This window comes from Zootermopsis nevadensis, unplaced genomic scaffold (assembly GCF_977971745.1).
Source record: "Zootermopsis nevadensis isolate Lab colony 2312 unplaced genomic scaffold, Znev_1.0 Znev_ptg000015l, whole genome shotgun sequence".
Lineage (NCBI taxonomy): Eukaryota > Metazoa > Arthropoda > Insecta > Blattodea > Termopsidae > Zootermopsis > Zootermopsis nevadensis.
Genome location: NW_028259147.1, coordinates 648872 through 662546, shown reverse-complemented (window position 1 = coordinate 662546; position 13675 = coordinate 648872). Strand labels below are relative to the sequence as shown.

General features: G+C 45.0%; 2 protein-coding genes across 5 annotated transcripts in view; one reads left to right on the top strand and one right to left on the bottom strand.

Annotated features, from left to right (window-relative positions):
* LOC110830877 (deoxynucleotidyltransferase terminal-interacting protein 1) overlaps window positions 1-13675 on the top strand; it is a 164940-nt gene that overhangs the window by 15618 nt on the left and 135647 nt on the right. The window lies entirely within an intron of this gene.
* The window catches only part of LOC110830873 (uncharacterized), a 70645-nt gene that overhangs the window by 7402 nt on the left and 49568 nt on the right, over window positions 1-13675 (bottom strand). For all 3 annotated transcript variants that reach the window (XM_087348977.1, XM_087348978.1, XM_022066225.2), the window contains 8 exons: window positions 7546-7834; window positions 5505-5884; window positions 4387-4608; window positions 3551-3906; window positions 2503-2778; window positions 1910-2095; window positions 1297-1720; window positions 43-452 (listed from right to left, as the gene is read on the bottom strand). In XM_087348977.1, the coding sequence (XP_087205103.1) occupies window positions 43-452; window positions 1297-1720; window positions 1910-2095; window positions 2503-2778; window positions 3551-3906; window positions 4387-4608; window positions 5505-5884; window positions 7546-7834 (2543 nt within the window). The remainder of the gene's footprint in view (window positions 1-42; window positions 453-1296; window positions 1721-1909; window positions 2096-2502; window positions 2779-3550; window positions 3907-4386; window positions 4609-5504; window positions 5885-7545; window positions 7835-13675) is intronic.

Here is a 13675-nt window from a genome sequence, read left to right as displayed (position 1 = left end):
GACAAAAGCAATACCACCCAGATGATAGTCGGCATGACCTACCTTCTCGCGAGTTCCAGCCAGGTGAGCGAATACGAACCGGCCTCGTGCGCCAGGAACTCGACTGTGACGCTCCGCGACTGCTGGCCCACCTGGTCCTCGGTGGAGAAAACGGGATGGTGCACCAGTTTGGTGCCGCTGATAACCCAGCCTTCGGAGAACACCTCTACTATGTGGTGTCTCTGTGACATGGGGGGTTGGGGACAGACCACGACGTGGACCGAACCTCCCGAGTGCAGAGCGATCCTGTTCCGCGTGCCGCATACCGCTTGCTGCTGGTGTGCTTCATCGTTCGTGTCGTTGCCCTGGTCGGCCGAGACCCACCGCTGCTGGAGCGGGACACCGCGCATTTTGACGTACAGGTAGCGGCCGGCGGCCGGTTCGATGAGCCACGGGTGATTCTCGCAGTTCACCTGCAAGCAGAAGAACGCTCGACGTCAACCGGGACACGGCAACGTTGAATTAGCTTTAGTTCACGCGATGAATTTCTTCGCGAAGGCGATTTTTTGATAATTTATGACACTGACGGTGGAAGCAGCAAGCTCCTCTGAAATGTCGGTCCATATCTACGAGACTGTATTGGGCCGCATCCCATTAAATACGCCGGCAAGGACGGACAGACACAGACCCTCCGTTTTATTTCGCAAAAGGCGATTCAAAATAGCTTACGTCAGACCTTTAAATCCCACGTGCTTTGATTACCTGTAACTCAACATAGTCTATCTATGGGTTTCGTCAGATTTCTAAGTGTAAACAGCGATTATTTCCTTAAACAGCGTTAACCAGTTGATCTTTGTAACGGTGAAGTGTAGTGTTTTCTTCGCGGTACGGACTGAATCTTTAAATATTATTCAGATTCCTACGTAGTGTATGTATGTGTTTCGTATGATTCTGAAAATAAACAGCGATTATTTCCTTAAACAGCGTTAACCAGTTGATCTTTGTAATGGTGAAGTGTGGTGTTTTCTTCGCGGTACGGACTGAATGATTAAATATCATATTTAGATACCTGGGTTTCGTGCGATTCTCAATGTAAACAGCGATTATCTCCTTAAACAGCGTTAACCAGTTGATCTACGTAATGGTGAAGTGTAGTGTTTTCTTCGCGGTACGGACTGAATTCTTAAATATTATTTACACAAGCTTCGGCTTCAAAATGGTTAAGTTTATGAACTGCTATTCCTCTAATGCGATAATGCAGTCTTCGTCGTGAAAGGAGTCAGAGACTTAAGGTAGGAGTTGGGAGTCAGGACGCACCTCCTCTGGCGTCCTGCTCGGCGATCGGAACTTGATCTCCCCACTTGCCCCAGACAGCCTCTGTTTTCTGGCGCACACGGGAGTTCTTATGAATTCCCAGCTACCTTCGAAGTTGAAGTTGTTGAAATCATCTGAGGCGTTCATGCCAGTGACGGTGAATAGCAATTCTACGACGTGAGACGTCGAGACGAACGTGAAGGGGAGCATTTGGCGCGTTGATGAACACAGGCAGTCGCGTTCTAGGGGCTGGTTGTCGGCCCACGGCTGTTCGTAGACGCGTAGTGACGCCGTGCAGTCTGCGTCGCACTGAAAGCGCCCCAGGTCTGGTTGAAGCACGTTCGAGCAGCGACGACCTCCTGTCTGCAAACGGGTTATCCTGAGCTTGACGCGCTCGCCACGTTGCGCCTCGAAACGGTACGTGCAACTGTCAAAAAGAGCAAAGCCAATTATCTTCCCCGTGCATGGTACACGTCCTACTAACCTCATCCTCGTGGATTTAATCACCGGAATACTATCTGATTAAGAGTACAAATTATAAATCTCCTCGATACACACTTCCATTTCACTCAGGATTCTGACACAGACGCAGTTCTGTACTGCGGATTGCATTTACCTCATATTAGGCGACCCCCCTCTTCCGTAGAGGAACACGTTTCTCGGTGCCTTAAAATTCTGCGTCATTTCTGGTAATGGGGCCTGCGATCGTCTGACGAATTTCCTGGAGCACAATCCCGTGCCGTACTGCTCGCCGTCCACATGAAGGTCGACGAACTCGTAGAAGGCTCGGAAAGAGACTGGTCTGAAACGCAAATCAACTACTTTCGTTTGAATAAACACCGCGAACGGTATATTGTTTGTTGTGGGCGAATTATTGATAACGTTATAACAACTTCAGGATCCACTTACATTTTCCAACCCCAACTAGTGGTAGCTATATGTACCACCTGTTTAAAAAATCAGTGACATTGAATTTTCTAATTTGCGTTTTGTTATTTCCGATGTTTACAGCGAATATTTCCTTAAACAGCGTTAACCAATTGATCTTTGTAATGGTGAAGTGTAGTGTTTTCTTCGCGGTACGGGCTGAATTCTTTAAATATTATTTAGATTAATTTCGGGATTTGAAGGGTTAAAGATTCTCAAGTGGAAATTGTGAAGCATTCCCCACACAGTTGCTTGTGGAATCTACGAAATGTCTGCACGTACCTGAGGGCCGTGGATTCTGCCAGGCGTAGTTCCAGGGTCAGGCTGTCGCCCGAGGACAAGAAGCTCTCAGCCAGGGAACATGGTCGTGGTAGGCGCGTGCTGTTGGCGAGGAGCTTGTGGTCGCAGCTGCGAGGCACACGGTCCTTGCAGAACGTGGCGAGAAGCGTGGCATTGCCCGCCTCTGTGGCCGTCACAAGCACCTTGTTCCCACTGCCGCTGCCAGTTATAACGGCAGGGTACCGCGCCATTTTGTCTGTCCCGGTCACAGGGTCACTGCTGTGGAGACACACAGCACGTGTCAATCTCACGCTCGAAAAGGACGGGAGGCTACGTCATGTAACCATTAGACAGTGTTTCAGAGACCGACCTGAGAACCTCAGATCTTAATTGTGGGAGCAATTTACGAGCGTCGTGTTTGTGGTACTTGGAAGAGGCGAAATTCGATTTAATCCGATTAAAAATATTATATATGTGGGGTAATAGCCTTTCCTGTGCGTTTGTAAGGAAAACGGCGTTGTACGAAACGCAGAAGAAAGGAGGCGGCAGAAATGCGTTTTTTTCGGATACAGAATAATGGATCATAAATCTGATAAAGATAATAGAGAAGAACTGGAAATAACTGGTGTTAGCTCGTTAATAAGAAGACTGTCCCCCGAGATGAATTACCGCTACAGACGGAGGGACAGAAGTTGGCGTGGGACAGTCTTGATCCCTGTAACGGGAACACGGCACAATATGTTGGTTGGAAAGCCTGAGGGGAAAAGAACACTCGGAAGACCTAGACATAGACGGGGGATAAGATTAAATCGATATCAGAGAAATATGTTTGGAGAGTGTGTATTAGACTCGTCTGGCTTAGGATGGGGACCGGAGTTAGGCTTTTGTAAACACGGTAATGAACCTTCGGGTTCCATTAAAGGCGGGGGAAATTGTTGAATAGCTGAGAAACTACAAGCTTCACAAGAAGGACGACTTTGCTCCAGGGAGTTAGTTACCAACCGAAAGAGGCGACCAACGACGTTTTTCCGCCACGAAAGCCTCTACTTACCATACTATGTCATTGCACTTCGTTGATTCCTGTATCTTCTTCAGGGCTCCATCCCAGATGTTTAGTTGACTCGTGCAGCCTTCCTCCTCCTGCAGCTGAGGATCGATTGTGGACGAGACGTGGAACTTGAGTATCGATATCCAGACTTTGTATCTGGGTGGGGGAGGACGCAAGTCCGCAGGATACTGCAATGGCAGAATTGGGGTCTTCGCCCCCTGCAGGTGGTAGAGGCACGTCGTATTGCGAGGCAGTGAGTGCTGAGGCGTCTCCAGAGTCCCCTTGTTCGATCCCCGTATCCAGAACTCGCAACGCTTGTTTCTGGCGAACGTCGGAGAATGTTGGTCCACGAACCGTACCTCAAAGAAAACACCAGTTGCTGGGTTATGTCAGGGGAGTGTCTTTGTACCTAGTAAAATATTATTATTTCGGTCATGTGTGATGATGTTGCTGTTATTGTGGTATCTGAAGCCAGGATTTCGTGAATTTCTTTCCAATGTAATTGTTACATATTTTTTTCTCCGTTGCAAGGATCAACTGGTTAACCCTTTAAAACCCAAAGCTCGTCTAAATAATATTTAAGAATTCAGTCCGTACCGCGAAGAAAACACTACACTTCACCATTACAAATATCAAATGGTTAATGCTGTTTAGGAAAATAATTGCTTTTTACAATGACAATCGTAAGAAATCCATAAATATCAATGCTTGAAAGGGCTAAGATCAGGCAAAACGTAACCTCATTCTCAAATACTGTAGAATGTGAGCGGGGGAAGAGGGGATGTTTAAAAACGTAGATTCTGGCGGCCGGTCCCAATTCTGTCGCCGCGTTTTCTTACTTGTATTTCTAGCTGGAACCCGTGCAGGGCTTGGAGAGGGGCGGGGTACACGAAGGTGCCGTAGGGGGAGCTCGTGAACTCTACCAGGAGCTCCGGGCCGCTGGACACCGCCTCCGGCACCGCCTCTCCGCCCCCGCAGAACTTGAGGAGCACCGCGTCGCGGGTCGTGTAGCCGTCGTACACCGTCACGTAATCTTGTACGTCGTCGCATTCCGACCACACCTGTCGAAACGGCGGAATTAACGCGGGGTGTGACTCAGAATTTGACTGTTGATGAATGAGAGACGAAAATGAAGACGGCTGTCTTCTGGGGTTTAAGTTAACCGACGTTTCAGAGGTACTTGCTGCCTCCGAGCTCTTCGCCGTGGAAATGGAGGCGGCAAGCAACTCTGAAACGTCGGCTAACTTACACCAGACTATAAGGCGTTACATACCTAGAAGGCAGCCGTCTTCATATTCGTCACTGTGAGAATTTGAAATTGTACCAAGTAAAATTATTTCTGATTTTAAGTTTTTACGGTGCATAGAAACAGTTGTTTTAAGGACATTTCTTGCATCCGCGTAATTCACATATTCTGATTCAAATATCGGAAGAAACATTTAGCTTCGAGAGTCGTGTAATTTTTTGTTAATGTCGTGTCCCGAAAAGTGTGTCTCCCCCCCTGGGGGCTGTGCTCTGGTAACCGAATTGTTACTTGCTCTGCGAATTCTCAGTTTTGCAGCCTAAGAGGAATCTGTAAATTGCCTCACGAATGCCGTCTCTCTGGTGATACATTTATTATTATTATTATTATTATTATTTTTATGTCTACTGTGACGATGAGTTTTCTTAATGGAATATACACAAGTTCAACGTATTTTATTTGTGAACGACGAATATCACTATGGACTGGAATCCTTCTAGAGAATTTGATAGTCGCTCGGCGGCAAAGTGACTGACCTCAAGCAAGATAACAGGGGTTGACTCCCTTTAAGAGGGGGGGGGGGGGGTGTAAATCTTCCTCTTCGCCAGCACTGTGTTCAGACCGGTCGTGAGGCACCAGAGCATGGAACTGAGCTCTCGTCTCCATCAACTGCCGAGACTAGGAATGCGTGGAGCTTTACCTCCACGCCCATACCTTGAGTTCCCTGGTGCGATGCTGTTGCTGTTGTTGCTGACTGCTTTGCCCGTACAAGGCCGACTGACTGCGGATGGCCACGAGGTGGCCTTCAGGCTGCCGCACGGCGATCAGAGCCTGCTTGCCTGCAGGCACGTCGTGCTGCCGGACGGCGTAGTAGCACGTCAGGTTCCGCGGGTAGATGCCGGGGAAGTTGGGAGACTGCAGCCGGCAAGTCTTGCGGTCGCAGTCCGTGAACAGCCGAGAACAGTACGTCCCCGACATCAGGTCGCCGAGGTCGTACTGAGGACGCGGCGTAGGGGTCGCTGTTGGGGAACTTACTGGCGTTGTCAGGGGAACTGGTGTGCTCAGGTTCAAATAGGCCACGGTGTGAAGAGTCCCTGCAGGAATAAGAACAGACTCTTCAGCTCCATGGAGCACAGTTGCTTCTTGAGACCCTGCTAGTCGCACAGCTGGTCAAGAAAGTCCCTCTCAGAAAGTTTCACGTTACAATCTTCACAACAGCCGGCCACCTGACCGTGTGCTGACTAATTTTAATCTAGTCCACGCTTATCATTGTAATATCTACGTCCAGATCTTTCAAGTGAACTCTTTCCTCCAGGTGTTAAAGCTATAATTTTGTATGAATTTTTCATCTCCCCTCTACGCGTGTGCCAGATCCCCCAATTAGTCATCATTTAATCGACTAATTTTTGGTTAGAAAACCTGAAGAGGAGAGAACACTCGGTAAACCTAGGTAAAAATTGGGAGATAATATTAAAATTGATTTTATGCAAATAAGATGTGACTTGAATTCATCTGGCTTAGGATAGGCACCAGTGGCTGACTTTCGTGAACACTGAAATGAACCTTCGGTTTCCTTGAAAGGCTTGGCTGCCTGAGCTACTGTCAGCTTCTCAAGAAGGATTCTAATGCACGTAGTTGGTAGTGGGCACGTACAGAAGAATGTTGAGACGAAAGAGATATTCTTTTTAAGAGTTAATGGCTTCACACGTAAAACACTGACTTTTGTGTGATAATAGGGGAAAATAAAAAAGTTCTGGGTGCTTTTAAAACATTTAATTTTCCTCTTGAAACTCCTCGTTTCGAGACTTTTTGCTCCGTTGGTACGCGAGCCAATGTAGGTGGTTCCAGTCAGATTATAGATTCTCTACGTACAACTGAACTATAACAGAGTCCGAAATTTTTTTTTTCCCGATATACAAAACCGCCACGCAGTGGCAGAACCTGCAGTTGTGTTTTAAACATTGCATGATGCGATTTCCAACTACAGCAGGACTATTTCAGGTTTGCCAACGTGCCCAGGAAAAACATTCCGGTTGAGCTTTTACTAATTTGCTGACACCATGGGATATAGACCTTACGAAACGTACAGTCTTTCAGCTGCCCATAATTTTTCTCCTAATAAGGAACCCTAAAGTTGAATGCCCTCTTCAAAAGAACCCACAATTGATTCATATATTGTACCAGCAGAATCCAGTCCACACCCTTATACCATATTTTAAAACCTATTATAATACGTATTTTCCTCCTACGTATTCCTGGTCTCACAAGCAGATAAATGAAATGTCTTTATAACTATGGATAAAATTAATTAGGGAACATACTGACATTCAGTTGGTACTAATCTATTTTGATATTATTATCCACCGTCTTCCAAGGGGTACCTTTTCTTTGAAAACACCCACAGAACATTCACTATATGAAACCGATGCTCGTCTGAATCATATTTAAGAATTAGGTCCGTACCGCAAAGAAAACACAACTCTTCACTATTACAAAGATCAACTGGTTAAAACTTTAAAGCCGAAGATCGTCTAAATAACATTTATGAATACGGTCCGTACCGCGAAGAAAACACTACACTTCACCATTACAAAGATCGACTGGTTAACGCTGTTTAAGGAAATAATCGCTGTTTACACTGAGAGTCACGCGGAACCCATAAATACAAAATGCATAGTTGTTGTCTGCGAAGGAGAGTGGTATAGAAAATTCAGTTACGTACGGCCACGGGAACGGCGATCGGCCGTGTACTGACCTGGCAGGGATCCTCCGTACCGCACGACGGCTGCGTCTCGAGGCAGCATCTTGTAACCCATTCGGTAGTCGAAGTTGTAACCCGTCTGGTCGCTGGCCAACCGCGTGAGGCGCAGAGCTAGGCTCACCGCACGGGTCTCGCTGTAGTAGAGGGCTGCGCCCCCCGAGGTGCCACACCAGGAGCCGCCGACCACCGGACGGTCCGCCTCTGAGATCTGCAGCGACCCGTCCGGACACCCTCCGGCCGTGAAGGATAAGAACCGACCGAGGGTGAAACTGTCGAAGGTCAGCTGCCAACAGACACAGTGGTTGGAGCTCAAGAAAGTCTGTCACTCGTAAAACTGGTCTTTTACGTCAAGGGAAGAACACAAGAGTGAAGTTGTTTGATGGTGTTAAAATGAATGCTTCAACCACCGAGATATTCCGTGCGGTAACACGTAGCCGGAGGAAACTGCGTAATGATGAACTTCATAATTTGCGGCGTTCACCAGATATTATATTTGTAAACTGGGTGGGATCTGAGATATACGCACAATATTTCAGTCCGGAAAACCAAATGAGAGAGCGAGACCTAGATGTGATAAAATATAAAAATTTTCGGGGATGTTTAGGAATCGTGTAATTAAAACACGTGGTTTCAGTAGCCAAGGGTCATTCAAATGCACAGATGAAGTCCAACATTTGTCACGCTGGCCTCACATCGGAACAGAGCGTCCTGTTCTGTCTCATTGACTGCCCCGTAACCACAAAACCACGTGGCTTATCCGAAGTCGCACGGCCAAATCTGTCTGAACCGCAGAGATTACTCCCACGCTCGCCCCTCGGCTCAGGAACAGAGCGGCGAGAATAATTGGAATTGAAATGGGTTGTGTGATCAGGCAACGTTTGTTTCTCTGAGAGTCGGGGGGGAAAGTTGGTGTTCCGGGGAAAATATTACGACCGTCCTGAGTAGTAATTGCTGTGATGATACTCAGGAACATGTTTTGACCTTAGCTCGTGACCTAGGACCCAGTAATATGGTGAGAAAATAATTTTAATAAATGACAAAGATAGTTCGTCGTACACCATCATGGTTTGGAGGTTTCCTTTTTTAAAAACAAAAATTTGATTTGATGATCATTTGTCAGTATTGTCTGACTTTAAATTTTACTAATCGTTACAAATTAGTGTATTTCTAGATTGTTCTACTACACTGTATGAACAGAATAAAAGATGTTTAGTAGAAGACAGAATTTGCCGGTTCTACGATAGGATATTAACTAAATAGGTGATTCTCAGTAAAAATACAGCTCCATATTTTAGATGCTTAAACACTTCAAATGCTCTTCTCTTAAAATTACAAATTCCAGCTATAAAATCCGGTAACTTTTTTATATAACACTACAAATTTAGACATGGAAACTTTATCGATAAAACTATCTTCTTGAAGATGGATCAAATTTAAAATAAGTTCAGAGACTCAAAAATACAGGCGTTATATACAAAGTGAGATTAGTTAGAGTTAAGAAGATTTTTGTTCCGGACCGACTAGACGCTGGCAAACTACAAGTAATGAGAAATGCATTACTTTTATTACTAAGGAGTTTATCGGAGTTTTCTTGGTTTAAAACTGAACATTCATCTTCTGCGAGGTTCTCGCATGCCGGATGGCTGTTCGGTCGTCCATAAAAGTAAGTACTCTTCACAGTTCCTTTAGTGGTAAATCATTTTTCTTACTAAATTTACTCACGTAATGTCTCTGTTGCGACTTTTGAAGGGGAACTTGGTTAAGTACCTTATTCTATGATGGAGACGCGAGGGACTGCTTTAAAGTTGCTGCTTTCATTTTGTTACATTATTCTAGAATTGAGAAGAACTTTAGGCGGGAAGATATTTATTTAAAAAAAAAACTTCCCCAGCATCGTGATGAAACGAACAGTGCAAAAGACAGCGAAGTTACGATTATTTTTAAAACCGACTCTTGGGTTGTGTAAGATGTGACCCATATTTGCATTTCGATTTTTTTATTTACCTCAAGGTGTAACACAGTTCCACGCTGGAGACTGCGTTAAACTACTTTCATGACGTCACAATTATTCTTGTCTGTCGTGTGCTGGATTCGAAATCCTGACTGCTAACTTTACTTCCGGTCTTCTCTGCAGCATTGTTCTGATTCCGGTACATTTGTGTGACGTCACAATCGTTATATGACGTAGAATGGAGCAGAAAACTTGTCAGGCCTTCATACAGAATGCAGAAACAAGCTGGGCTAATGAACCGCGTTGTAATTCAGAACAGGGGGCTCCAAAGTAAAGAATTTGCCTTGCAATCCTATTCAGTAGCCAGACAAGTTGTAGGCTCCTGACACTTGACTGTACGGCGTCATAATAATAATAATAATAATATAGAATACGACGTTTTAAGTGGTATTTACGCTTTATCACTCGGGCACACCCATGTCTGTCCGTCGTATTTTATAACATTTTTGCAACAACGGTCTTATATACCATCGTCGCTTGTAATTTGACGTATAGAACACCTTAAGAATGTTTATGTACTCCAAAGAGTACACATTTTCTTATCGTTTCAGTCTACTTTCATAGAAAAGTCAATACTTGCCCTGTCCGAATGAAAATTTCTCAAACCCATTGCTTTAAAAATTATTTTAATATTATATTCTGAGCTTCAAATTGGTCTTTTACCGAAAGGCATTAAAATTAGATGTTTGTATGCATTTCTACTTTTTTCTCACGCGTGCTTAATGCCCAGATTTGATCGCCGTAATGATATTTGGCGAGAAATTAAAATTAAAATTAAGAAGCTCGTGATTACTGAGTCTTCTCCTGTCACTACTTTCCCCTCGTCCTTTCCCCTCCTCCGCCCCGCAACAGTGAGGGCGCAGACTTATTTATCGTGAACAGTTTGTTCGGGGCATTAGGGTAAAATGGCTGTGTCCTTGCATTTTTCTCTGGGGCGACTTTTTCGTTTAATAAATCACGACTAAATGTCGTATAAAACTTGTGTGTTCATGTGGGTTGGAGCGGGGGTGGGGGGTGGGGGGGTCTTCTTCTTGTTACGTCAGAGCGGGTTCTGTCCAATCCTGTCGCAGCAATAAACCAGCGGTCCAGAATAATCTCGGACCCAGCGTATAAAATTCTGATTTGTCAAAAACAGAATGTTTGTTTGTCTTCCCTCGCGCTGAGTGGTTAACCCCGATTTGTGAATTTTTTTAAGAAGGGGTATTCGCCACTTTTCCTTTTAAATACGAGGTACGTGATTGGTAATAGTATTCCCATATTTAGCCAAAATTTTACCATTCCGAATCCCTCGGGAGTAACGCGGCAAATCTCTGGAAATGTTCCCTGGTTCTACGACACGCATTTCTTGCCCTATTTTTTTTTTATCGGAGACGCCGAATAAATATAAAAACGCTGTTGGAGAAAGGAAGAAGAAATGATGTTAAAAAAAACAAAAATATTAAAATAAGGGATAGTTACGCCAGTTGCCTATAGAGCGAACCACGCTTTGTGTTTGATAAACTGCAGGGTGCAGGTCATTTGAACTTCCTACGGCTCTGCGTTGCCACGGTTACCAGAATAATCTCGCGCTGTGTCGCTGATTCGGCCTCACATTCGGGCCGTGTGACATGATTAGGCTTGCTGAGATAAGTACGGAGTGCGAGGATTTGTTTCCAGCGAACGAGAAACATTTAAAACCGAATAAAATCGGTTTTCGTCGTTCTCTTGAGGTAGAAAACTTCGCATCGATACCAGGACTTGTGTATTCGAAGCGCGTAGAAGTTTCTTTTGCGTCCGATTCTGCAAAGCTTAAAAGTTGATCCCTTTGAGTGAACACATTTCCCAATCATTTACATTCTGTTGTACGTGCAGCAGAGTTTCTCTTGAGAAACTGATGGTCGTTTAGCTGCTCAAGATTCTCTTCTTATAGCACCCGAACGTCTATTACCACGTTCAATAGAAACCAACCACTGAGCCAGCTGAATTGAATTTACTAACCCCTATTTTGTGTTGGACAAGGCCGTGGTCTAGGCAACACGGAGTTTTCCTCCGGGGGCTTCCCCGGTTTCTCCGTGGCATCCCATTCACACACAGAAGAAGGCAATGGCAAACCACTTCTGGATCATCTGCCAAGAACGTATATGAACAGGTCCCAGTCCGACAAAAGGATGGAAGGATCCTGTTCATATGGACCTGTCGTCAGACAGAACACTAAATAATAATAAGATGAGGTGGTCTAGCGGTTAGAACGCTGGCCTTGTAATCCTGGGGGGTCTCGGGTTCGATTCCCGGCGGTGCCCGAATTTATAACTTGTGTTGGGCAAGGCCGTGGTCTAGGCAACACGGAGTTTTCCTCCGTGACATCCCAACAATTACTCCATTCACACACAGAAGAAGGCAATGGCAAACCACTTCTGGATCATCAGCCAAGAACGTATATGAACAGGTCCCAGTCCGAGAAAAGGATGGAAGGATCCTGTTCATATGGACCTGTCGTCAGACAGAACACTAAATAATAATAAGATGAGGTGGTCTAGCGGTTAGAACGCTGGCCTTGTAATCCTGGGGGGTCTCGGGTTCGATTCCCGGCGGTGCCTGAATTTATAACTTGTGTTGGGCAAGGCCGTGGTCTAGGCAACACGGAGTTTTCCTCCGTGACATCCCAACAATTACTCCATTCACACACAGAAGAAGGCAATGGCAAACCACTTCTGGATCATCAGCCAAGAACGTATATGAACAGGTCCCAGTCCGAGAAAAGGATGGAAGGATCCTGTTCATATGGACCTGTCCTCAGACAGAACACTAAATAAATAAATAAATTTTATTGAGATGAATTTTAATATTATCCTGTCTTCTACTCTTAGGTCTTCCAACTGGTGAACTTCTCAAGTTTCCCGACTCTAAAGCCTCCCCCCCCCACCGCTGCTAGTTGTCTGTCGCCTCTCGCTTCCGAAACAGTGGTGTCTCCACGCCTCAGCAGGTCGCAGTGGCTTACATGTACCCTGTGGTAATTACAGTCTTCACGGGTAACTAACCCCGACGGTAATATTAAGTTTAATGCTGTACCACCGTATAATGTCACTCGCATTCAACGCTGCAAGTGTTATGGAAGACTTCTAATATACGTCAGGGCACATTAAATCCGAGAAGGGCCAGAATAATCAAGGAGAGGGTCGTGTAGGGCCCGGCCACGCCAGTCACGTTCTCTTACGTGCGTGTTTCTTCGATATTACGTTCTGCAGATCGAGGGAAATGCAGTAATGCAAGTTATTTTATGCTATTATTTATATTAAATCTTACGACTGTGTTGAAAACCGCTCAAATCGAACCAACTTACAAAAAAAAATTGCTATGCGAAAATAATCGTGTCTCTTTACAGTGATCTTCATCAGATCGAATCAGAGATGATTATCTTTTATTTAGCGGGGGATACATAAAAGGAAAATGTCCCAACATTGTTTCCGTGGGAACTGATGGAAACCATGAAAATTTTTCCTCAGGACAGCCTGCCTTCGCCAGTGTTCAAAGCGGTACATCCTGAATTCGATCAGTGCGTCGTATTCATGAGGTTTTTAAGAATCACCCCTGAAAAATATTCATGACCATTAAATTTGCGATTTCGCCGAGAAAAATATCACATTTAAATAAGATCTTCGTTCGATTCTGTGTTGGTGAATTCTAAGGCTCTCAAGGAAACAGTGACGATGTTGACTGAATTAATTTGGCTTAAGGTACGGTTCACTGGCGGTCTCTGGTGGACACGGTAATAAACCTGAAGTTTCCATAAGAGGCGGGTAATTTATTTACGAGCTGAGCGACAGTCAGTTTCTCAGGAAGGATTTTGTTGTAGTGGAATTACTAATTGTAAGCATTGTTTCTGAAATTTGTGCAAACCTAATGCAAAGCCGTGGTTTCAGATTGTCCGTACAAGAGACGTAAAAACTGTCTAGTAATTTTGAAAGTTTAACGGGATGAATGTCAGGTCGCTAAATGGACTGCCGTAGCTCTAGAAACCCAGAAAGCAGTGTCTGCTCGTCCGATCGATTCGTAGCGTCTGTCGGAACGCGTCATTTCTGTACCATAACCGGATGAGAGATGTTCTTTTCACTGTCCTGTGATCGCCTATCAGTC